Source organism: Gorilla gorilla, chromosome 15 (genome assembly GCF_029281585.2).
Source record: "Gorilla gorilla gorilla isolate KB3781 chromosome 15, NHGRI_mGorGor1-v2.1_pri, whole genome shotgun sequence".
Lineage (NCBI taxonomy): Eukaryota > Metazoa > Chordata > Mammalia > Primates > Hominidae > Gorilla > Gorilla gorilla.
The window spans coordinates 89,840,015-89,861,790 of record NC_073239.2 but is presented as its reverse complement, the minus strand read 5'-3'; the positions used below and the strand labels follow the sequence as shown (position 1 = coordinate 89,861,790).

The 21,776-nt window shown below is 49.5% G+C and overlaps 1 protein-coding gene across 3 annotated transcripts in view; it reads left to right on the top strand.

The window, feature by feature from the left end:
* ZFYVE1 (zinc finger FYVE-type containing 1) overlaps nucleotides 1–15,314 on the top strand; it is a 59,129-nt gene extending 43,815 nt beyond the window's left edge. For all 3 annotated transcript variants that reach the window (XM_031001723.3, XM_055360824.2, XM_055360825.2), the window contains 8 exons: nucleotides 1,012–1,118; nucleotides 3,935–4,043; nucleotides 4,661–4,758; nucleotides 4,851–4,968; nucleotides 9,046–9,216; nucleotides 9,808–9,988; nucleotides 10,582–10,695; nucleotides 13,651–15,314. In XM_031001723.3, the coding sequence (XP_030857583.2) occupies nucleotides 1,012–1,118; nucleotides 3,935–4,043; nucleotides 4,661–4,758; nucleotides 4,851–4,968; nucleotides 9,046–9,216; nucleotides 9,808–9,988; nucleotides 10,582–10,695; nucleotides 13,651–13,883 (1,131 nt within the window). In that variant the 3' untranslated portion in view covers nucleotides 13,884–15,314. The remainder of the gene's footprint in view (nucleotides 1–1,011; nucleotides 1,119–3,934; nucleotides 4,044–4,660; nucleotides 4,759–4,850; nucleotides 4,969–9,045; nucleotides 9,217–9,807; nucleotides 9,989–10,581; nucleotides 10,696–13,650) is intronic.
* The last annotated feature ends 6,462 nt before the right edge of the window (nucleotides 15,315–21,776 follow it).

The following is a 21,776-nucleotide window of genomic DNA, read 5'->3' as shown; positions in this document are numbered from 1 at the left end:
ATCGTGCCAGTGCACTCCAGCCTGGGCAACAAGAGCAAAACTCCATCTCAAAAAGAAAAAAGTTCTAATTGTTCTTCGTTTAAAACCTAACCTGCCCTTTTTCCAGATCTCCTTTAAAATTCTCTTCTGCCCTTTTACGGAAGGAAATAACATATTGTCCTTTTGTTAAGGCTCCTTTCCCTTATTTTCCCTTGGATAATGCCTGGCTTCTTCACACTGGGGCTGGACTGAAAGTTAGAAGCTTGGAGCAGCATGTGCTTAGTGATTTCCAAAGCGTGGAAAGCGCCTTTCTGTAATTAGCCTGAGGAATACTTTCAATATCCAGTAATAAGTGAAGATAGGATTAGGAATGGAAGCTACATTTCAACCTGAAATTTTCAGTTTGCTTTGTGGATATGTTATCTTCTTGGCATTTATTTTGGCCATTTGCTGTCCTTTGGGTAATGTCTGTTTTGGAGGTTGGTAGAGTTGATAAATGACTGGCAAACACTATAATAATTCTTCTTGTTTTTTTTTTCTGGTGACATTTTTCCTGCTTTGAGTTTGTCTGTGGCCTAGTAAACTCCAAGTAAGTGCCTGTGGTTATAGCTGGGATAGAAGCCCAGGAAACTCACAGATCACATCTGGGCTCTGCCTGTGGCTTAAAGAGGAGCCATCCTCGTGAGTCTTGGTTTCTTGGTTCCAGCCTCACATAGATGAAATGGGCATTCATCATTATTTATGGTGGTCTTGAATAAAAGACTGAGTGGTGTGAGGTGTTTATAACCTGCAAGGCAATTAGGGGAGAACAGTAACTTTGCTTATCTTGACCTCCTGGGGAATGGGCTGGTTCTTTCCAAGGTTTCCCATGGTAAGGACTGATGTGAGTGGGGTCAGGAAGGTCAAGGGTAATGAGCAGAAGTTACTGGATTTCCTCTGTGCGTGTGTTGCTTGTATGGTGCCTGCAGTGGGGGGCCAAAGTGCGGAGCTCTCTACTGAGTGCCATCATATGTCACCTTCCCTCCTTGGCAGGCACTAAGCGACCGCTTCAGCGGTGAGATCCCCGATGACCAGATGGCGCACAGCTCCTTTTTTCCAGATGAGTATTTCACCTGCTCCTCCTTATGCCTCAGCTGTGGGTAAGTAAGGCCGCTCCCCCACCCCCCACCCCATACCTTGAGAATAGAGCCTTTGAGTGGTGCTTCCTAGACTTCGGTGTGGATGCAGATCCCCTGGGATCTTGCTAAATTACAGTTTGTGATTTAAATTATCCAAAATGGTGCACTCCCATGTTCCCACAAGATCCTGGTGGTCTAGGAACCACACTTCTGAGGTAGCAAGAGCTTGAAGGACACATGGTGGTGAAGAATCTCCTGGAAATTCCAGCTGGTATAGATGTGAAATTGACCAGCTTCTGGTTTGGGAGGTTTTTAGGGCAGAAGACTTTGGGTTGCCTGCTTTTCTGTGTTTTTTGTACCAGAGCTTCCAGTCACTTATTCATAGTATTCTAAGTATTCAAGTGATATTTGAGTGCCCCCCTGTGCAAAGCACTATGGGTAGGTATTGATTCCAGGTGATTCCTTTCACTATTAGGGGAAATGTTTAGAGCACATTAGAATTTTCTGGGGAGCTTTCAAAATTATTGATGCCAGGGCACCACCTTCTGGGATTCTAATTAACGGGTGGTGTGTAGGACCTCTGCATTGCTATGTTTAAGATGCTCCTCAGAGGATTCTAAAGTGCAGCCCGAGCTGAGGACATTGAGTTGGGACAGTGCTTCCGAAACTTCAATTGCATATGCATCACCTTGAGATTCTGTTAGAATGCAGATTCGGAATCAGGTCTGGGTGAAACCTGAGATTCTGCATTTCTGTCAAGCTTCCGGGCAATGGCTGTGCCGCTGGTTTGTGGGCCGCACTTTGTTACGGTTAGAGCAGTGATCCGCAAATTTTAGCATGCATCAGAAAAACCTGAAGGTCAGGATCACTGGGTGCCCCTCCACAGTTTCTAATTCCGTAGGCCTGAGGTAGGGCCTGGGAGTTTGCATTTTAATAAATTTAATAAATTCTCGGCCGGGCACGGTGGCTTACGCCTGTAATCCCAGCACTTGGGGAGGCCGAGGCAGGTGGATCACGAGGTCAGCAGATCGAGACTATGGTGAAACCCTGTCTCTACTAAAAATACAAAAAAATTAGCCTGGCACGGTGGCCGGCGCCTGTAGTCCCAGCTACTCGGGAGGCTGAGGCAGGAGAATGGCGTGAACCTGGGAGGCGGAGCCTGCAGTGAGCTGAGATTGCGCCACTGCACTCCAGCCTGGGCGACAGATTGAGACTCTTTCTCAAAATAAATAAATAAATAAATAAATAAATAAATAAATAAATAAATAAATAAATTCTCAGGTGATGCTGATGTTGTTCATGGGGACCACCCTTTGAGGATCACTTGATTAGTTTGAACTGTTGATGGCTGTTAAATCAGTGTGGTGACTTGTCTGATGGGCCCCAGGGGATTTAAAGGCAGTGTGTCGAGGTCAGATGGCAGCCTCCATGTCCTGTAGACAATCCCTTCCACTCTCTTCACTACCAAATTGTCTTTGCTCCTACCAGAACCACCCTGTCCTGCACACTTGTCCTTTTACAGGAGTAGACCTGACCTATATCTGTTATGAATGGTCATTTCGCTTTGAGTCCTGTAGGCCACCTGCTGCATGCAGAACCACCTCTGACCTTGCCGAGAAAAAGACCTGCTTCTTGGATTATACAACCTGGGCAAGGGAGAACTAAGGATTATCTTGGAGAGTTCAGTTTGGAAAGGGGAGAGGGATGTTAGTTGACAGTGTGACTTACCTTCCTTTTTGCATGCCCCATGAGCCCAGCACAAGAGACTTAAGCACTGTTGGATAATTGCTTTCCCATTGTGAGCCTCCCCAGGATTTCTGGAACTTTCCCTTTTATCATAGTGAAATTCTAAAGTCCTGATCTCTGTTTTTGCATTATCAGGATGGCAGAGCTCATTGTTCATTTGGAAGGCTTGTTCAGCCTGAGCCTCCCCTTAATGCATTGCCAGATTTTGGGGTTGGTTTTCATTTTGCATCTTGGCAGCCTGTTCTGGGTAAACATTCCATTTCATCTTGTTTGGATTTTTTGAGTCTTCTGAGAGCTGTTCAGGTTTCCTCTCTGGTCAAGTTGGTATCTTATGGCTCCTCCATTTCTGATGAGGGGACAGGTAGTTTTTCCAACAAGAGATTTCTGGGTGTATTTTTTTTTTTTTTTTAAGACAGAGTCTCGCTGTTGCCCAGGCTGGAGTATAGCGGTGTGATCTTGGCTTACTGCAACCTCCGCCTCCTGGATTCAAGCGATTCTCCTGCCTCAGCCTCCTGAGTAGCTGGGATTACAGGCATGAGCCACTATGCCTGGCTAAATTTTTTGTATTTTTAGTAGAGACGGGGTTTCTCCATGTTGGTCAGGCTGGTCTTGAACTCACTGCAACCTTTACCTCCTGGGTTCAAGCGATTCTCCTGCCTCAGCCTCCTGAGTACCTGGGACTATGGGTGCCCGCCACCATGCCCGGCTAAGTTTTGTATTTTTGGTAGAGTCGATGTTTCACCATGTTGGCTAGGCTGGTCTTGAACTTCTGACCTGAAGTGATCTGCCCCCCTCGGCCTCCCAAAGTACTGGGATTACGGACGTGAGCCACCGTGCCCGGCTGAGATTTCTTTTTCCCCTGTGTCCTCATACAAGGATAGTAGTCGCTGTGCCTCTGTAGTGCTGTTGATTGCAAGTGTAACAAAGAGGCATGTGGGTTTCCGGCTACCCTTTCTGTGTTCAGCATCTGAGGCCCAGTTAGTAATCAAGATCTGGTCGTGGCCTTGTGCCTGGCTCAGGGTCAGGCTGTTCTGTGTAAGTGGCCCTGGCTCCTTTAGCCGTCTCATTGTCAGTCTTTGGGCTTCATTCAGGGTTGGATGTAAGAACAGCATGAATCATGGGAAGGAAGGAGTGCCTCATGAAGCCAAGAGCCGCTGCAGATACTCCCACCAGTATGACAACCGAGTGTATACCTGCAAGGTGAGTCCTCCGAGCTCCTCCCTGTGTCAGCAGCGGGCTTGCTGACCACTCTCTCTTTGGCAAGACTATCTTGGGGCCATTTTTTGCTGCATGCCGAAGTATTTGATATTCAAATTGAATATTTCTGGAACTTCTCTCCAGCTCTAACAAAAAGCACTCACATGTCTTCATTGGTGAGGGTCCCTTTGTTTACTGTTTTAAGCTTATTTTCTTCTCATTCTGTTGAGCTTGTATGTAAGGGTAATTTATATCGAACATTCATTCTTTTTTTTTTTTTTTTTTTTTGAGACAGAGTCTTGCTCTGTCAGCCAGGCTGGAGTGCAGTGGCACAATCTTGGCTTACTGCAACCTCCACCTCCTGGGCTGCAGCAATTCTCCTGCCTGAGCCTCCTGAGTAGCTGGGATTACAGATGTGTGCCACCATGCCCAGCTAATTTTTGTATTTTTAGTAGAGACGGGGTTTCACCATGTTGGCCAGGCTGATCTCGAACTCCTGAGATCGGGCAGATTGCTTGAGCCCAGGAGTTCACAACCAGCCCGGGCTGGTAAAACCCCGTTTCTGTTAAAAAAACAAACAAAAAACAAACAATAAGCTAGCAGAGTGTTTCCTGTTTCAGGCCTGCTATGAGAGAGGCGAGGAAGTCAGTGTAGTGCCCAAAACATCTGCTTCCACTGACTCCCCCTGGATGGGTCTCGCAAAATATGCCTGGTCTGGGTGAGTTTAAACAACATGGCTCAAGATTTTCTGGTGCGTTTGTCTCCCCAGGCACCTGGCTGGGTAACAGTATTGATTTGCTTTCCTTGTAGGTATGTGATCGAATGTCCTAACTGTGGCGTGGTCTATCGTAGTCGGCAGTACTGGTTTGGAAACCAAGATCCTGTGGATACAGTGGTGCGGACAGAGATTGTGCATGTGTGGCCTGGAGTAAGAACTGTTGGATTTCTCTGTTTTTCTTTATCTTGTGTCATTCAGTTTTTCATGTGTATAGAAAACTGGAACCTGCTTAAAATTAAGGTTAACCATGAATTTCAGAATGTTGGCGGTTTAGAAAGGCATCATCTGGAGAGCTTTTTTGTTCTCTAGACCAAAATTGTTTTTATTTTTTCTTTTTTTTTTTATTTTTTTTTATTTTTTATTTTTTATTTTTTATTGATCATTCTTGGGTGTTTCTCGCAGAGGGGGACTTGGCAGGGTCACAGGACAACAGTGGAGGGAAGGTCAGCAGATAAACAAGTGAAGAAAGTTCTCTGGTTTTCCTAGGCAGAGGACCTTGCGGCCCTCCGCAGTGTTTGTGTCCCTGGATACTTGAGATTAGGGAGTGGTGATGACTCTTAACGAGCATGTGGCCTTCAAGCATCTGTTTAACAAAGCACATCTTGCACCGCCCTTAATCCATTCAACCCTGAGTGGATACAGCACATGTTTCAGAGAGCACAGGGTTGGGGGTAAGGTCACAGATCAACAGGATCCCAAGGCAGAAGAATTTTTCTTAGTACAGAACAAAATGAAAAGTCTCCCATGTCTACCTCTTTCTACACAGACACGGCAACCATCTGATTTCTCAATCTTTTCCCCACCTTTCCCCCCTTTCTATTCCACAAAACCGCCATTGTCATCATGGCCCGTTCTCAATGAGCTGTTGGGTACACCTCCCAGATGGGGTGGTTGCCGGGCAGAGGGGCTCCTCACCTCCCAGTAGGGGCGGCCGGGCAGAGGCGCCCCTCACCTCCCGGACAGGACGGCTGGCCGGGCGGTGGGCTGACCCCCCCCACCTCCCTCCTGGACGGGGCGGCTGGCCGGGCAGAGGGGCACCTCACTTCCCAGTAGGGGCGGCCGGGCAGAGGCGCCCCTCACCTCCCGGACGAGGCGGCTGGCCGGGCGGGGGGCTGACCCCCCCACCTCCCTCCCGGTCGGGGCGGCTGGCCGGGCGGGGGGGCTGACTCCCCCACCTCCCTCCCGGACGGGGCGGCTGGCCGGGCGGGGGGCTGACCCCCCCACCTCCCTCCTGGACGGGGCGGCTGGCCGGGCAGAGGGGCTCCTCACTTCCCAGTAGGGGTGGCCGGGCAGAGGCGCCCCTTACCTCCCGGACAGGGCGGCTGGCTGGGCGGGGGGCTGATCCCCCCCACCTCCCTCCCGGATGGGGCGGCTGGCCGGGCGGAGACGCTCCTCACTTCCCAGACGGGGGTGGCTGCTGGGCGGAGGGGCTCCTCACTTCTCAGACCGGGCGGCCGCCAGGCAGAGGGTCTCCTCACTTCTCAGACGGGGCGGCGGGGCAGAGACGCTCCTCACATCCCGGACGGGGCGGCAGGGCAGAGGTGCTCCCCTCATCTCAGACGATGGGCGGCCGGGCAGAGACGCTCCTCACTTCCCAGATGTGATGGCGGCCGAGAAGAGGTGCTCCTCACTTCCTAGATGGGATGGTGGCCGGGCAGAGACGCTCCTCACTTTCCAGACTGGGCAGCCAGGCAGAGGGGCTCCTCACATCCCAGACGATGGGCGGCCAGGTGGAGACGCTCTTCACTTCCCAGACGGGGTGGCGGCCGGGCAGAGGCTGCAATCTCAGCACTTTGGGGGGCCAAGGCAGGCGGCTGGGAGGTGGTTGTAGCGAGCCGAGATCACGCCACTGCACTCCAGCATGGGGGCCATTGAGCACCGAGTTAACGAGACTCCGTCTGCAATCCCGGCACCTCGGGAGGCCGAGGCTGGCAGATCACTCGCGGTTAGGAGCTAGAGACCAGCCCGGCCGACACAGCGAAGCCCCGTCTCCACCAAAAAAATACGAAAACCAGTCAGGCGTGGCGGCGCGCGCCTGCAATCGCAGGCACTCGGCAGGCTGAGGCAGGAGAATCAGGCAGGGAGGTTGCAGTGAGCCGAGATGGCAGCAGTACCGTCCAGCTTCGGCTCGGCATCAGAGGGAGACCGTGGAAAGAGAGGGAGAGGGAGACCGTGGGGAGAGGGAGAGGGAGAGCTGTTTTTATTTTTTCTTGCATATATATTAGAAGTACAACTTTAAATGAAATAAACTAAAAATCTGTAGTTTTACTCCTTTGGCAAATAAAACGTTTTTGCATGTTCTACTCATTCATTTTCTATATGTGTATGTTTTTCTAGATGCAAATATTTACATGCCTTTTTCCTGCTTTTTTTTCTCACAGTGCTATTTTATTTAGTTTTATTTCCACCTTTTTAAAAAAATCATTAAAATGCTAGTCACCATCTTCGTGTAAGAAAGCCATTTTTTTGTTATAGGAAATTTTCCTGAAGTATATTCTAAGAAGTGGGACTCCTATAGACGCTTAATCTTTTTTTTTTGAGACGGAGTTTCGCCCTTGTTCCCCAGGCTGAAGTGCAATGGTGAGATCTTGGCTCTCTTGGCTCACTGCAATCTCCACCTCCCGGGTTCAAGTGATTCTCCTGCCTCAGCTTCCCGAGTAGCTGGGATTACAGGCATGACCGCCACGCCTGGCTAATTTTGTATTTTCAGTAAAGACAGGGTTTCTCCATGTTGGTCAGGCTGGTTTCAAACTCCCGACCTCAGGTGACCTGCCCACCTCGGCCTCCCAAAGGGCTGGGATTACGGGCGTGAGCCACCACGCCCAGTCTAATGATTATTTTTTAACTTTTGAATTCCAGATGTCAGAAATACAAATCTGTTTGTGAGGCAGTGATATCATGCTTTCATTCTGCATTAAATCACTGTTCACACTTAGCATTGTCCATAAATCACAACAAATCCAAAACCTTTTCCTTTCATGGAAAAAAGGCAAGTGATTATCCCCGAGGGACTTATTTTACTCTGTGTCATTGTCCTCGCTGGGTGATTCCTAAAGCCACCGTTCAGCCTAGGAGTCCTACCTGCAGGTCCTCTCCTGAGCTTTCCTGGATCCTATAGGTACCATAAAACTGAAGATTTCCTTATTTTTTAAACTTTTTTTTTTTTTTTTGAGATGGAGTCTTGCTCTGTCATCCAGGCTGGAGTGCAGTGGTGTGATCTCGGCTCACTGCAACCTCCACCTCCTGGGTTCAAGCAATTCTCCTGCCTCAGCCTCCCGAGTAGCTGGGATTACAGGCGCGTGCTACCACACCCAGCTAATTTTTGTATTTTTAGTAGAGACGGGGTTTCACCATGTTGGCCAGGATGGTTTCGATCTCTTGACCTTGTGATCCACCCACCTCGGCCTCCCAAAGTGCTGGGATTACAGGCGTGAGCCATCGCACCCGGCCGATTTCCTTATTTTTCTCCTCCTTTTTCTAATTTTCCCGCCCACTGAAATCTGTTATTATATAGTAGTCTCATTATGGGAGCCCACCTCCTTGGCATAATGGTTTATGCCATTATGTCCCAAGGATTTAACGTGGCCTTATAGCGAGAAAGTAAAGGTGGTAAGATAGTTTATGTTCCAGGAAAACAGGACTGCAGTAATTTACTCTCAGGTCACATTCTTCACAGTCCTCGAAATTAGGAGGATACAGATGCCTTCCCTGCTGTTTGTTTGTTCCTTCCTTCCTTCTTTCATTCATTATTCAGCATACATTGTTGTGTACCTTGTGCCCAGCATTGAGCTAGTTACTTTACAAAATACAAAAATGACAAAGAGTTATTGTCAGGGAGTTCAGAGTTTAATAGGGAAGTCAGATACCTAAATGGATATTGTACTTAGATAGACAGAAATAGGATTCCTAGAGATGTCCAAGTATTAGAAGAACTGAGAGGAAAGGTTCTTAACTCAGCCTGCGGTGCGGGGCCCCCTGGAGGAGGTGTCATCTCCTGTATTATATGGGCTTAGTAAGTCCTGAATTGAACAGCTACACATCAAGTCTTATGGTCACTTTGAAGAGAATAAAGCCAGAGGGATTCCTGGTGTGTCTCCGTTCTTCCCTGCCAGGGAGTTAGTGGTTCTGAGTTGGCCACGGTGAGTGTGCAACTCACCAGACATCCCTCTTCCTCCTTCCTTTCACTCCCTTCTCAGAGCATGATGGAAGCCTGCGTTTTCATTTCAGACTGATGGGTTTCTGAAGGACAACAACAATGCTGCCCAGCGCCTGTTGGACGGGATGAACTTCATGGCTCAGTCGGTGTCCGAGCTTAGCCTTGGACCCACCAAGGCTGTGACTTCCTGGCTGACAGACCAGATCGCCCCTGCCTACTGGAGGCCCAACTCCCAGATCCTGGTATGGTGTGGCAGGATGCCCCTCCACCCCTGGCACAGCCCATCCTACTTAATGCCGCTTTGCCCTGTGCTAAGCTTGTTCTGTGAGGGAGACGCAAACATTTTCTGCCAGCGCAGTGAGCTCTGTGAGTACCGGCAAGGGGAGGAGTCGTTGAGGCAGCCAGTTTCTCTTTGCCCATTGATTTCCCTTCGTGTTTTCCTGCAAGTATTTTCTGTTTGGTGAGTTTTAGTTTCCTTGTGTGTGACGACCAGTGAATATTGCTTAGATATGTGAGGACCCAGATAAGAATCTGGAGGAAAAGGGGTCTTTAGAGGTTATTTAGGGTCATCCTCAGCTTGATCCATTAACGCTACAGCACCCAGAGCAAGAGAGCACCCAGCTTCAACCCAGACACTTAGTGAAAGGAAACTCACTGTCCACCAGGCTTCCTTTCCATTCTCAGATAACGCGTTACTAGAAAGCTCTTGTCCTTGTTGGGCTAACGCCACCTGCCTTAGTTTCTGCTTGCTCCGGGGTCTTGTTGACTTTCTCAGCTGAGCAGACATGTACCATACCTACCTGCCTCTCTGTTTTGTTTTGGGCTTGGAACAGAGCTGCAACAAGTGTGCGACGTCCTTTAAAGATAATGACACTAAGCATCACTGCCGAGCCTGTGGGGAGGGCTTCTGTGACAGCTGTTCATCAAAGACTCGGCCAGTGCCTGAGCGGGGCTGGGGCCCTGCGCCGGTGCGGGTGTGTGACAACTGCTACGAAGCCAGGAACGTCCAGTTAGGTAACGTGGGACCTGGGAGCTGCAGGGGTGGAGGGGAGAACCTCCCACATTGGCCCTGGGTGCTAAGAACTGGATATCCAGATGCCCTAATCCTGCTCATAACCACATCTCCCTTGTGAGAGTACTTCTAGTCTTGGCCAGTCAGCCTCTAAGCTCCTTGTTAACAGCGTCCTACGGGTGCTGTTCCTCAGGGGCTCGAACCTGTCCTGCATTCTTAGCTGCAGAGGTGCTTCTGGGGGAAGGGAATGCGCACATAGCAACTGAATTCTGAAAAGGCTGCAGTGTTTACCAGAGATGGCTTAGACCAGTCTTCTCCTTTGAGAAGGTTCTAGTTTTCGCTCCTAGAACCTTTCTGCCTTACTTTAAAAGAAGGGTTATAAAGGAGCCCCAGAAGGTTGCAGCTAAAGGACTAACAGATGTCATCTAATTTCAGAGTCTGGGCTGACCTGACCCACAGCACAGACCCTTGCAGTAGTTGGACAGCACAGTGGTGTCTGGGATCAGAATCCAGAAGCGTTCTGCTATTGGTCCCTGAGTTTTCCATTTGGGAGAGGACTTAGAGGTGACAGCATTTCCTTTATTACTGTCTACAGCTGTTACCGAGGCACAAGTGGACGATGAAGGTGGAACACTCATTGCTCGGAAGGTGGGCGAGGCCGTGCAGAACACTCTGGGAGCCGTGGTGACAGCCATTGACATACCACTAGGTGGGCCTGGCAGTGCTTCTCTTGGGGGTAGTGGATGCGGGTTGAGGGGTTTCAGGTGCCCTGGGCTGTCACTTTGTAAAGGCTTGCCAACCTAGATTGAGATGGGTGGTAAAGGAATCAATTACACAATGCCACACATTTGCTTGCTTCTGCTGAATGCCTTAGTAGTTTCATGTTTATTGCTGGAAGCCATTCTCTTACAGCATCTAGTGCTGTGTAACGAGCTACCTTAAAATGTAAAGGCTTAAAACAGCCATCTTTGATGTCTTTGCAGGTCTAGAAGTCAGGAAGGGTAATTATTCAGCTCCAAGTGGCATTGGCTCTAGTTACTACCTGATATTCCAGGGTGGTAGCTGGAGTGGTCTCAAGGGTCCAAGCTGACCTCACTTACAAGCTGGGTGCCTTGGCAGGGACAGTTAGGAGGCTGTGTGTAGCAGAGCCTCACCCGGTCTTTGTATTCTCCAGGCCTCTTCAGTGGTTTCTTTGGCACTTCTTAAATGATGTCAGGGTTCCAGGAGTTAATGTTCCAAGAGACAGGAAGTGGATGCTGCCCATCTCTTTTGTTTGTTTGTTTGTTTGTTTTTTTGAGATGGAGTCTTACTCTGTCACCCAGGCTGGAGTACAGTGGTGCGATCTTGGCTCACTGCAACCTCCGCCTTCCAGGTTCAGGCAGTTCTCCTACCTCAGCCTCCCAAGCAGCTAGGATTACAGGCATGTGCCACCATGCCCAGCTAATTTTTGTATTTTTAGTAGAGACGGGGTTTCACCATGTTGACCAGGCTGGTCCCGAACTCCTGAGCTCAGGTGATCCACCCGCCTTAGCCTCCCAAAGTGCTGGGATTACAGGCGTGAGCCACTGTGCCCGGCTGAAGCTGCCCATCTCTTGAGGCCTAGGACTGCAGACAGGCACTTCTGCTGTCATCTCCTGGAGTCTGCTGCCGTCACAGGTTTGTCTAGATTCAAGGGAGGGGGCAGGAGTGTCAAAGATGGAAAGTGGGTGAAAGATTCTATGGCTGTCTTTAGTCTGTCACACCAGCCAAACTGTTAGCAGTTTAAGATTTAAAATAGCTGGCCGGGCACCGTGGCTCACGCCTGTAATACCAGCACTTTGGGAGGCCAAGGCAGGTGGATCACAAAGTCAAGAGATCAAGACCGTCTTGGCCAACACACGGTGAAACCCCGTCTCTACTGAAAATACAAAAAAATTAGCCAGGCGTGGTGGCGGGCGCCTGTAGTCCCAGCTACTAGGGAGGCTGAGGCAGGAGAATGGCATGAACCCGGGAGGCGGAGCTTGCAGTAAGCCGAGATCGCACCACTGCACTCCAGCCTGGGCAACAGAGCGAGACTCTGTCTCAAAAAAAAAAAAAGATTTAAAATAGCTACCCAGCCCTGGGTGTGAGGGGCATTTGTATTTAGGATGGCAAGGGGGAGAGGGAGGGAAATCAACCAGTGCTTGGCAGGCTTACGCAAGGCTGGCCAGGCCTGGGGCAGCGTGGCACATTGTAGGGGAGCGAGCAAAAGTGGGTAGTGATGAAAATGGCCTGGAGCAGATTTCCTCATTGCAGCTCACAAAGTGAGTAGATGACGTAGGAATTGCTGGATTTGCCCAAGCTTAAATCTCAGGTTGCATCTGTCCCCAGGGGTACCTGGGAGAGGCAAGAACTGTCCTTGGCACAGAAGGCAGAGCATAGCCTGCTGGCTGTGCTCACCAAGTGCTCCCATTCTGAGCACCCACAGGGTGTGGAGTACCAGGCCAGTGTGTCAGGCATGTTCTTTCTTCTCATCCTCATCACAGCTCTTGAAGGTGGGTTGTTAAAGATGAGTAAGCCCCTGAGAGGTTAGCTCACCTTTCTTTTTTTTTTGAGACTGACTCTCGCTATTGTCCAGGCTGGAGTGCGGTGGTGTGATCTTGGCTTACTGCAACCTCCACCTCCCAGGTTTAAGTGATTGTCATGCCTCAGGCTTCCAAGTAGCTGGGGTTATACCACCACGCCCGGCTAATTTTTGTATTTTTAGTAGAGACAGGGTTTCACCATGTTGGCCAGGCTGGTCTCGAACTCCTGACCTTGAGTGGTCCTCCTGCCTCCGCCTCCCAAAGGGCTGGGATTATAGGTGTGAGCCACCATGCCCAGCCTTAGCTAACCTTTCTTAATCCAGCAGCTGCTGATTAACCTGATCTCAGTAGAATTGGGATTTGAGTGTCTGACTCCAGAGCCCAGACTTCTTTATATTTCCTCCAGGGGTTCTTAACACGGCTGCCCCTTCAGTTTACAAGGAGGGCTTCATAGATACATAAAGATCAAGGACCTGGGTGTGGGGGTGCCTATAATCCTAGCTACTTGGGAGACTCAGGCAGGAGGCTCCCTTGAGTCCCAGTAATTTGAGACCAGCCTGGGCAACAGAGTGAGACCCTGTCACAAAAGGGAAAGAAAGGGCGTGGTGGCTCATGCCTATAATCTTATGCCTACAATCCCAGCACTTTCGGAAGCCGAGGTGGGCAGATCACTTGAGACTAGGAGTTCGAGACCAGCCCGGACAACATGGTGAAACCCTGTCTCTACAAAAATTAGCCAGGTGTGGTGGTGCACACCTGTAGTCCCAGCTACTTGGGAGGCTGAGGTGGGAGGATTGTTTGAACCCAGGAGGCAGAGGTTGTGGTGAGCCGAAATCATGATACTGCACTCCAACCTGGGCGACAGAATGAGACTCTGACTCCAAAAAATCTTAAAAAATGTGAAAAAGGAAAAGGGAAAATCAGTGCCTATGCGACAGCCCCAAAGACTCTGATCTGGATGTGAGTGGCAGAGCCTGGGCTTCTGCATTTTTAAAAAGCTCTGTCAGCAATTCTGTGTGCAGCTGGGATTATAAGCCAGTAAGCATCCGAGGATGGCCTCTTGCTAGTTGGGCCTCGGGGTATTGGGCTTTGGGTGTCCTGACCATTGTTTCCTGCCTTAGGTCTGGTAAAGGACGCGGCCAGGCCTGCGTACTGGGTGCCTGACCACGAAATCCTCCACTGCCACAACTGCCGGAAGGAGTTCAGCATCAAGCTCTCCAAGCACCACTGCCGGGCCTGCGGACAGGGCTTCTGTGATGAGTGCTCCCATGACCGCCGGGCTGTCCCTTCTCGTGGCTGGGACCATCCCGTCCGAGTCTGCTTCAACTGCAATAAAAAGCCCGGTGACCTTTAACCCCAGCCCCCTCTCCGAGTCCTTCACAATTCCTTAGGTTCTCAGGGTTAGAAACAGTCTTGCGAGGTAGGCCCTCCTCCCGGTCACCTGCTGTGGTGTGTGTCCTCTCCTCTCCGCATCCAGGGCCACTTTCCCTCAGTGGGGGTGAGCCTGGCGGCAGGCCCGAAGGTGTGGACCCCTCAGAGCAGGGGACCTTGCAACTTATCGCAAAGGGGAATGAACCTGAATCCGTTGCATTTATTTCAGTTAAAAATAATGAATATATATGTGTATATCTCTCTCTCATATATACATATGAAAGGCACTGGGGGCGTATCGAGGCTGCTGCTGGCTGCGAAGACTTCGCACAGTCTCCTCCGCACAGGGTGAGGTGGCAGTGGCAGCACGTCTTCCTCATGAGCCGAGCCAGGTCCATGGCCACCACGTGGCTGGCCCCTTCCTCTGCTGCTCTTGGAGCCTTGGAAGCCTCTCCTGTCCTTGGCTCTTCCCTCCATGCCTGTCAGCTACCTGGGGAGTGAGCCTCCCTGGTCCTTCCTGCCTGAAACAGCCTGAAGGGAATTCTCCCTAGGTCTCCTGGGAGTCGAGTCCCAATTCTTGGCTTAAGCCTGTTTTAGTCAGAGACCACCCAACTTAGCGTGCAGGTCACCAGAGTGGGTGGAGGGTCAGAGGTCGGGTCTTCGGCCCTGAGAAGTAGAAATGCAGGGGCCGTGCTGTCCCTGGTCCCCCAGGGAACAGCAAGGAAGGAACTGAGCCTTCTCCAGCAGGGCTTCCTGTCCCGACGCTTCTGTCTCCACTCGGCTTTCCCAAAAGGCGGCACCCAGCTCCTCAGTCGAAGCACCCGCCTCCCACCCCTCGGCCCCCTCGAGCCCACCATCTGCTTCTGAGTGTCGCACTAGGATTTTCATTGCTTATTTTAAAGTGTCTTAATCCTTTGTTCCCAGACACACAACCCCTCTAGCTCTCGGAGGGGAGATCATGAGAAACCTTCCAGGGAAACTGAGCACAGGATGAACTGTTAGTTGTTTTTAAAAGTCTATATAAATATTTCAACAGATCGTAAAGAAAAAATTTATCTCTTTGGTCCTTGCAAGAGAAGTCAAAGGAACTTTTGTTTCTCCTCAAGAGCCTGGACATCTCTGTCTGTCATGACTGGAAAGGGCCCGTTGTGCTGAAATCCTATCATCATGGTGGATTTGATCTTCAGTGGCCAAACACGAATTAAAGTATAATTCTTAACTGAACTGGTGGGTGGGTTGAGCTTTAGGGAAGTATATGGCGGTCATTCCTGGTGCGCGTATCGGCGTGACATGAGCCCTGGAGTGTGTCGTCCCTCTCAGCCCTGCTCCTCCTGCCTCCTGGGGCCCAGTGACTGGGGCCCTACTCTAGAACTGTGTACCATCCAATTCGCCATCATAAAGGAATCTTCCTGCATCTCGACTGTGCTGGCTCTTTCCTCTCATTCCATCAGTGCCTTCCAGCCACCATCTGTCTCCAGCTGATGGTGGCTTTCCAAGCAGAGGCCAAGTAAGGGGCATGTTTCAAGGGCGGTAATATTTTACCTGCAAATACTGCAGTCTTTTACTCTGACAAGAACTTTTTCAAAACCATAGCCGGCCGGGCGTGGTGGCTCATGCCTGTAATCTCAGCACTTTGGGAGGCCAAGGCCGGGGGGGGATCACTTTAGGTTGGGAGGTCGAGACCAGCCTGACCAACATGTAGAAACCCCGTCTCTACTAAAAATACAAAAAATTAGTTGGGTATGGTGGCGCAATCTTGTCATCCCAGCTACTTGGGAGGTTGAGGCAAGAGAACTGCTTGAACCCGGGAGGCGGAGGTTGTGCTGAGCTGAGATTGCACCATTGTTGCACTGTAGCCTGGGCAACAAGAGTGAAACTCTGTTTTAAAAAAAAAAAAAAAAAAAAAAAAAAAAAATGGCCAGGTGCGGTGGCTCACGCCTGTAATCCCAGTACTTTGGGAGGCCAAGACGGGAAGATCGTGAGGTCAGGAGATCAAGACCATCCTGGCTACCATGGTGAAACCCCATCTCTACTAAAAATACAAAAAAATTAGCCGGGCGTGGTGGTGGGCACCTGTAGTCCCAGCCACTCAGGAGGCTGAGGCAGGAGAATGGCTTGAACCCGGGAGGTGGAGTTTGCAGTAAGCCGAGATTGCGCCACTGCACTCTAGCCTGGGTGACAGAGTGAGACCCCATCTCAAAAAAACAAAAAAACAAACAAACATACAAAAAAAACACCATAGCCAAGTACCCCCAAACCATGATCCTGTGCAGTGGATGTCAGTCTCATGACCACAGCTTGTTGTCCCCAGCCCTTTGCTAGATACCATGCCCCACCCAGATCAGTGTGCTGACTGGGACCAGAGCTTTGAGCTGGTCATGAATATTCCTTTATGTAGGGAAGGCAATAGCTGACAGTCATGGAATTCTCTCTAGTGACTAGAGGGCCCCCACATTCTTACCACTTATCCTGTACTTAGAGGTGTTCCTCAGACCTTTCTGCAGCCGGGGTCACCCGGCAGACCCCCTTTCTGCAGCCGTGGCATTGGCTGAGCAAGGCTCAGCGGTAGCGGTTTCACAGCTTGGGTTCTCTGGGTTACACTCTGGCAGCTGTCGGGTCAGGGTCTGTTGAGGAATCCTCTCGCACAGTAGAAGAGATGGGGTATTAGTCCTGATTTTCACTCCCTAGGTTTAAAATACGTAGTCCTGGCTAGGCGTGGTCACTCATACCTGTGATCCCAGCACTTTGGGAGGCCAAGGTGGGCGGATCACTTAAGCCCAGGAGTTTGAGACCAGCCTGGGCAACGTGGTGAGTGAACCCTGTCCCTACCAAGAAAACCAACCCCTCCCCCAAAAAAAGCTGGGTGTGGCAGCACACGCCTGTAATTCCAGCTACCGGGAGGCTGAGGTAGGAGGATTGCTTGAGCCTCAGAGATGTCACTGTACTCCAGCCTGGGTGACAGAGTGAGACCCTGTCTCAACAACAAAAACACACCTATTGAACTATTATACATCTATACTTCAGCTTGATTTTCTCAAACTGAATAATACTACGTAACCAATCAGCACCCAGATTAAGAAACAGAACATGGCTGTCCTGCAAGAACTCCTGGTCCCTCCCCCCACCAGGAGTAACCACTATCCTGACAATGTAGTAACAGATTTTCGTCCCCTCTCCTTTTCAGGGGGAGCCATGGAAAGGGTTTTAATCACTTTCTGGTTTAAAAGTCTTGCTCATAGGTAGAGACAGTTGTTGAACATATCCCTGAGGGCTGTGACTGGAGATTGCAACTTGTGGCTGAGAATGACGCGGTCTCCTGATCAATGAGACCAAGTGGGATTCTTACATATCCCTTGGGTTTAACTGCTGATTTATTTGGGAACCGGAAAAGCAAAGAGAACCAATATTTAGGTGCCTGTTAACGTGCCTTGCACTATGCTAGGAGCTTTACATGGTTAATTGTCACAACCACACTGGAAGGTCCGCAGTTGGGTTCTTGTCTTACAGCCTAAGACACTGGCTCCTAGAGGATCAGAAGCCCAGCGTTGCCCGGCACACTCCAAGCTGGCCTGAGTCCAGGCAGCCCCAGACCCCTTCTATCACCATCGCACTGTAGAGTTTCTCCCCTTGTTTTCCTTCCCCTTCACAGCTTGTTAATTCTTTTGCATTTCCAGGTAAGGTCAATATCTTCTTAGGAGGAAAGGTAAGAATCAAGGTGACTGCTAGTGTGGTCAGCAAGCTTAGCTTTGATCATTTCAATTGGCCTTGAAGATTCTCACGGCTGAGGGCAATCACACTTTTTCACTAAAAGCAGCTTTATTTTTCACTAAAAAGACTCACTGGCTGAGAGATTAAGCAAGTTGATCTAGCCTATAACACGAGCTAAGCTTCCAATTTTTTTTTTTTTTTTTTTTGAATTTTATAGAGATGGGGTTTTGCTGTGTTGCCCAGGCTGGTCTTGAACTCTTGACTCAAGCAATCTGCTGCCTTGGCCTCCCAAAGTGCAGGGGGTACAGGTGTGAGCCACTGCTCCTGGCCAGCTTCCAATTGTTAAAAAAAATTGATTCAATGTTAATTTTGCAGCTATGTTTGCATTTTCCATTTCAGACTTACCATGATTAGGGAGAGACAGTGGAACCCACAATCGTAGTCTGTAATTCTTCTCATCATGAATAGGATGTTTTAGTTACTGTACAAAATCTGAGCACATTTTAACTCCTAAATCTTAAATTGCACCTGGCATAATTTTTTTTTTAATGTACCTTGGAAATCGTCACATACTTGTGAACACTAAAGCCCATAGGGTATGGGGTTTTCTGGGATTAGATAATCTGTAATTTAGTGACAGGCTCATGTGAACAGAGCCATCTTTGAAACTACCATTTGTAGACAGCGAGCCATGCAGTCCTCCAGTACATGATGCTGTACTGAGGGACTTAAACCACTGTCACGTTTTCAACGGCCACCTTAAACTGGCCATACCCTTAACTCTAGCCAGAATCTCTCTGACGCTCTGGCTTTATCCTTAGATAACTCCATTTCATATCCAAAGATAGTGGAACTCAGCTGGGCACGGTGGCTCGTGCCTATAATCCCAGCACTCTGGGAGGCTGAGGCGGGAGGTTCACTTGAGGCCAGGAGTTTGAGACCAGCCTGGGCAACATAGCAAGACCCTGTCTCTGTGAAAACAAACACAAAAATACTGCAACACAAGCAGAGCCTGAATGGATTTCCCAGCCACCATGGCACCTCGGTTCTGGCTGCCCTGGACTACCAGGAACATTTGTGTCTGCGTGCCTTTGCTCAGATTATGGCGTCTACAGAGAATATCCTTTTCGGTATTGCAACAGCTGCCTTTATTCACGTGAAGCCAAGAGTGCAAGCAGGCAGGCAGGTAGTAGGAGCAAGCAGGGAGACCTGAGCAAAGATACGATAGCCAGGCCCAGGCCAGAAGGTACTGTGGGAGGCAGAGGCAGTGAGTCTTAAGGAAAGAGGAAGAAAAGGGGAAACTGTTGAACTGAACCCAAGAAGATCTTAAATGTCCAGAGGAACAGTAAGAAGCCCATTCTCCCCAACACAAGGGGCCTAATAAGAGTCTTGAACTTCAGTAGGAGCCTCAGCTGGCTCTGCTACACTTACCAGCAGAAGACCTTGGGCAAATCACTCTCTTGAGATTCAGTTTTTTCTTCTGTAAAGTGTGGAAATTTACTTTCTAGGGTTGTAGTAATGAAAGCAAAATCATGCTGGCAAAACAAAAAATTGTTCATCTATCATAACAAGTGTCTACTTGCGTCAAATGCTGGGGAAACGAAACTTCCTGAGGTGTCTTTTACGCTGAGCCTGAAAAGTTGGACTTTTCTGGATGAAAAGGAGTTGGGCGGCTTGAGCAGAGGCCCAGGTGTGTGGGGGACAGGCTTGAAACGTGGTGTCCTGAGAGCACCAGGTGTGAGGCAGAGATGGCGGAAGAGGATGGAGAGGCATATGAGGTCAGATCACAAAAGGCCACACACTCTATCTGAGTCACAGGAAGCCATCAAAAGCAAAGATCTAGAAAGATCATTCCTGTGGCAGTACAGTGGATGGACTGGAGAGGACAGACTTAGAGTAGGACCAGAGCCTTTTAGCAACACGTACAAATGGAGAAATCAAGAAGAAATGGAGTTTAGCCTGAAATTGTTTTTGGAGATGGTTGGGTGGAAGATTTAGACCAGGACAGATCTAGGGTTGACAGGCAATAGGGAGGGGCTGACTCGGTGTTCGATGAAGGATGCCTGTTGTGAGGAACCTTTCTGGGGACACCCAGGAGGCTGGCAGTGCCCTCCAAACCATGTTGGGCCAGTTGGATTCTCGGGTGTCCACAGCAACATGGGACATGAGGCAGTATTTATTTGTGGGCTTTTTTTTTTTTTTTTTTTTTGAGACTGAGTCTTACTCTGTCGCTCAGGCTGGAGTGCAGTGGTGCAATCTTGGCTCACTGCAACCTCTGCCTCCAGGGTTCAAGGGATTCTCCTGCCTCAGCCTTCTGAGTAGCTGGGATTACAGGCGTGCACCACCACGCTTGGTTAGTTTTTGTATTTTCAGTAGACACGGGGTTTCACCACGTTGGCCAGGTTGGTCTTGAACTCCCAACCTCAAGTGATCCCAAAGTGTTGGGATTACAGGCGTGAGCCACCGCACCCGGCCAGTATTTGTGGACATTTTTGATAACCAGTGTGTGCCATTCATTGTTGTCTCTAGAAGGCTATAAGTAAGCAAACACTGAGCTAGTCAGCAAGGGGTCTATCACAGCTCAGTGCTGCCGTCACAATCACCTGCTCATTTGCTACCTTTCATTGTCACCTGGGGAGTAGGGCAAAATGGAAAATCCTTCAAGGCCAGGCATGGTGGCTCACACCTGTAATCCCAGTGCTTTGGGATGCCAAGGCATCCCTTTGAGGCCAGGAGTTCTAGACCAGCCTGAGCAACATGGTAAAATCCTGTCTCTACAAAAAAAAGAAACCCCAAAACCTCAAAAATCAGACTGATGTGGTGGCACACGCCTGTAATCTCAGCTACTCAGGAGGCTGAGGTGGGAGAATTGCTTGAGCCTGGGGGGGTGAAGGCTGCAGTGAGCCAAGATCACGCCTGGGCGACAGAGTGAAACCTTGTCTAAAAAAAAAAAAAAAGAAAAATGCTCGGAGATTGTAACATATTAATTTTTATGACATCAGTGGTAACAAGCAAACTGGCCAAAATGCTTAATCAACTTCTTGGCCAAGTTTAACCCCTTTTCATGCAACCTAGACCACATTTTAGGTGCAGTGAGTGTTAACCAAGAACAAACTGCTGCTCTTTCCCCCCCGCCACTGAGTCACGGAGGCAGAGGCTCAGGTGTGTTCAAGAATCAGCTTCCCCCCTAACCCACCGCCATGGCCCAGGAAGGCATCACTGCTGGAGGTGTTATGGACCTTAATACTGCTTTATAAAGGTCCCAAAGGCTGCCCTCATCCATGATGGCCTAGCATATGGAATTTGAGGAGCTGCCAAAGTCCTAGACAAGCGCTGGGCCCATCCTCGTGTGCTGCCCCCAGCTGTGATGAGCCTGCCTATGTGGCTGAAGACCCTTGGTGCTGAACACCCGATCACCCTAATTACGGTTGATGACAAGAAACTAGGGGAAAGGGTGGGCCACTGTAAAACCGACAAAGGGAAAACCCCATAAAGTGGTTAGTTGTGGTTGCGTAGCATTAAAGACCATGGCAAAGGATGTCATCAAAGAGGTTTTTTTTTTTTTTTTTTTTTTTGAGACAGTCTCTCCTGTCACCCTGGCTGGAGTGCAGTGGCATGATCTGGGCTCACTGCAGCCTCCACCTCCTGGGTTCAAGCAATTCTCCTGCCTCAGCCTCCCAAGTAGCTGGGATTACAGGCGCGCACCACCACACCTGGCTAATTTTTGTATTTTTAGTAGAGACAGGGTTTCTCCATGTGGCTCAAGCTGGTCTTGAACTCCTGAACTCAAGTGATCCGCCCACCTTGGTTTCCAGAGTGCTGGGATTATTGGTGTGAGCCACTGTGCCTGGCCCTTCTTTCATGTTTTAATTCAAGGGAGCTTTTCAAAAGTATGTGTTGAAGGGACATTTTTATATATACTCTGACACACACCCGATGGCCAAATTGTGTTCACAGCTCTCAGACTTACTCATAGATTTAGAATCTCCTCAGGTACTTGGTCTTAATGGAAGGCAACGGAGGTCCTAAAGGGGGGCGTTTTGTCCTAATGGTCAGCTGGAATGTGGGAGGAGCAATTTTAGCACAAGAGCAAGCTGAAAATCCCTCTATCTTTTCTGGTGATGCTGTGGCTGACAGTATTTACTTTTAAATGAGAAAACATCCGGGA